General features: G+C 47.1%; 1 protein-coding gene across 1 annotated transcript in view; it reads right to left on the bottom strand.

The window, feature by feature from the left end:
* Window positions 1-3,129, bottom strand: part of DNAJC13 (DnaJ (Hsp40) homolog, subfamily C, member 13) — a 39,057-nt gene that overhangs the window by 22,090 nt on the left and 13,838 nt on the right. Inside the window, exons 18-21 of the mRNA XM_010132481.1 lie at window positions 2,820-2,915; window positions 2,547-2,690; window positions 1,552-1,634; window positions 1,155-1,308 (exon numbers count right to left, since the gene is read on the bottom strand). Of these exons, the coding sequence (XP_010130783.1) occupies window positions 1,155-1,308; window positions 1,552-1,634; window positions 2,547-2,690; window positions 2,820-2,915 (477 nt within the window). The remainder of the gene's footprint in view (window positions 1-1,154; window positions 1,309-1,551; window positions 1,635-2,546; window positions 2,691-2,819; window positions 2,916-3,129) is intronic.

Here is a 3,129-nt window from a genome sequence, read left to right on the forward strand (position 1 = left end):
AAAGCCGCTCTCTGCGGCGGGTTTTCCTGTCTGTAGTTTGCAGGCCACTGCCATCAGGCCACATAAAGTTATCTACGGGTTCAACCACAGCACACGATACGAAGGTGTCCCACTGACTAGCAGGCTTCCAGAACAACCTCAAGCCACCATTCCCCTTGGTAAAGTGACACGTTCCACAGCTGGCAGAGAAGCCTCTGTCACCACTATCTCATTAATTCGAATACCTACAGCACAGCCTGATAAAGAATTCATTTAAGATATTTCAAAGCAGATCTGAGACAGCAGCTGTTCAAAGGTCACTTTACGGAAGCCCCCTCAAGCCAGTCCCAAGGTATCCTGGGCTGCAGCTGTATAAATGCTAGTGACACATTCCAGCAGCATAAACCACGTAGGAGCACAAGGTGCCTGTGGGAAGCCTGTACTACCAAGTTTCCAACCTGTACTTTTGATTCTGCCCCAGGGAGCAACTCTAAAGTGCAGGGATGGAGTTGGGACAGCAGACACTGCGGCGCCAGAAGCCCCGTGCCTGACCCATACCTGAAGACGACTTCAACAGCTAAATGCCAGCACAAGAAATACCAATCCAGCCCCAAACGTCGCTGTTTACTGCATTGGGGCAAGAAGTAATCCGTGGCTTATAAGAGCAAGTTGCTTACATAAAATAGTTCCTTCTCCTAAAGCATTAGCCTGACGTCCCGCAATTCTGTCTGATTTGCCAGAGTAGGCAACTGAGAATTCCTCAGAAGCAGCCGTTCGCTCCCATTTCACCGTCAGCCCTCCGCTCAAATTGTGACTGGAAGGCTGTACGGTGACAAGGGTGGACTGGGAGGACCTTACGGTTGAATTTTGTCTGGCCTTGCTTTGCTTTAGCATTACACAGTAATTAGAACCGCGTGGAACCCTAACAGTACTGGGGATAAGAGCAGAGCACAGGAAGCCTTTATTAGCACAGTACTTGAAAACATCCTGCAGGCTGTTTTGAGAAGCCTGTCAGGACCTTGCCAGCTGCTCTGCAGACGCCTGACAGGCTGTTTTGACTGTGTGAAAACAGTATCCTCACGCTGTGATTTACGGAGCAGCACGGTTAACACCAACTCTTTTTTCCTGTATTACCTATTTTACATATGCAGATTCTCCTACAGTGGGTTACTCACCTCAAACTCCTGATGGTTCCACGAGATAACATTGGCACTGCCCAGTTCTCTGTCAATATTGAATGCTCTCATCTCAGACTCCAGAGTATCCCTCAGCTCTTCCCGCGTTTTGAAGTTCCAAATCAAGTTTGATCTGGCATGGTCCTGGAGAAACCTAGAAAAGAAGTAACATAGTTTAAACCCCTCAAAACATTCTCTGAAAGGCAAACAAGACTCGGCTAAATCTTTAAGCATAACTTTGGATTTAATTTCTCCCCAGTCCCTCTTACAAAGCACTTGCGCTGTTTCAAGGCAGGCAGGAATTGGAATCAAGCCACAGCAGCTCAGGAGATACTAACGAAATATCCTGCCAGGTGTAACCCGATCTGAGGCCACCATATTAATTTTAGTATTTTACCTGTAATAGAAGAGATCCCAGTTTGCTTCTATTTTTATTCTTTGGCGTCGTTTCCTTAATATCACTGGCTTTTGAATAACGTTCTGGAAAAAAGCCACATTTAAGAAGTTAGCAGAAGCAGGTCCTCCCCATTCTCCCCTTTTAAAATAAAGAGCTAGCTTTTCTACTCCTTCAAAAGCCACACTAAGTTAAGCCTCATTAATAAGGTCTCCTTTTCTAGCAAGTAGCAGCAACGGACTTTCACAAGTGTTATTTACACCAAGTTAAGTCATGCCAGAGAAACTTTCAGCTGCGCAACAAGTCACTCATCCTGAAGCAAGCTAGCCCTGAGAAAAGCTCAGTTCCCAGCACCAGCAGCACTCACAGTCCAGAGCTGATGGGGCAGGACACCCAGCACATTCCGCTTTGCTTTAGCTGTTGCCTTTCAAGAGCAAGTCACAGAAGTCAGTCACGAACCTGACTTGGCCACTGAAAGGTTCCCTAGTTTGACCAGGCACGAAACCAACGCTACTCTCTACAGCAGGTGCCACATGCAAGCAGAGCTCTGAGCAACACGATCCACACGAGGGGCAGGCACAGACTCACCAGATTGTTTCTGTCCTGATTGCGATGGGAAGTTGGGAGAGAAAGAAAAGGTACAACACTTAACAAGCCACAGCCACTGACGTAATTCCCAGTGCTAACACCACACCTGCTGCTACCTTGTCCAAGCTACACTGGCAAACGTTTACTGTGAAATTAAACAGCTCAGAACTCCAGACAGAAAAATGATCGTTTAAACCCAGTATCTAGATGTTCGAAGTGCAATGCGCCCTTCCACCACCGTTCTCCACATTTCCCCGTTAATACTTTGTTTTGAACCAAGTTCACCATTATTCCAGAAACATCACCTGCCAAAATTCTGCACCACGGTCAACATCAAAATTGAGCTACGTTTTACCAAGTTCGGGTTCTCATCAGTTACAGCTTGTTGTTACATCAGACCAAACGCTCACCTCTTTTTGAGCTATGCCCATTCTGTCTCTCCAGTGCATCAAGACTAGATCCACCTTCTCCTTGGCAAATTTCTCAACTTCCTTTGCAGCTTTTCCAGCCAGCCGCTGCCACTCGGGCACTTTGTTGAACTTGCCATACTGATCCTGCAGAACAAATCTCGTTAGTTATGTTAGTTATCGGTGTGCCCGATGCTGGCCAGGTGTCCGTGCCAGGTAAGTCCCCAAGAGTGCACACCTGTACACCAGAAGAGGTGAGGCGGCACGTGTACTTACAGTCGCGATTTTTAAGTTGTCTCTGACATGCATCCTATCAGCGTCTTTCTCAGGAACGGGGTCAGCACTATCAAGGTATGCCAGCAAACCTGGGGGCTGGGAACATTAAACCAGTGTAAACACGTGTGTAGCTAATGCAACAGGAGCCACCCCACTAGGTAACAAGCTCGTGTCTTTCAGCTGGAGATTTTAAAACAGAATTCATGTTCTACTCTAAAGCAAGTACGCAAAGCTGCCGGGAGGGGAAGGGGATGTGTTTCCCGCGTAGACTATCCCAAGTTTTCTAACACCACAGGCTCTCAGATTTTAC

This window comes from Buceros rhinoceros, unplaced genomic scaffold (assembly GCF_000710305.1).
Source record: "Buceros rhinoceros silvestris isolate BGI_N320 unplaced genomic scaffold, ASM71030v1 scaffold16613, whole genome shotgun sequence".
Taxonomy (NCBI): domain Eukaryota; kingdom Metazoa; phylum Chordata; class Aves; order Bucerotiformes; family Bucerotidae; genus Buceros; species Buceros rhinoceros.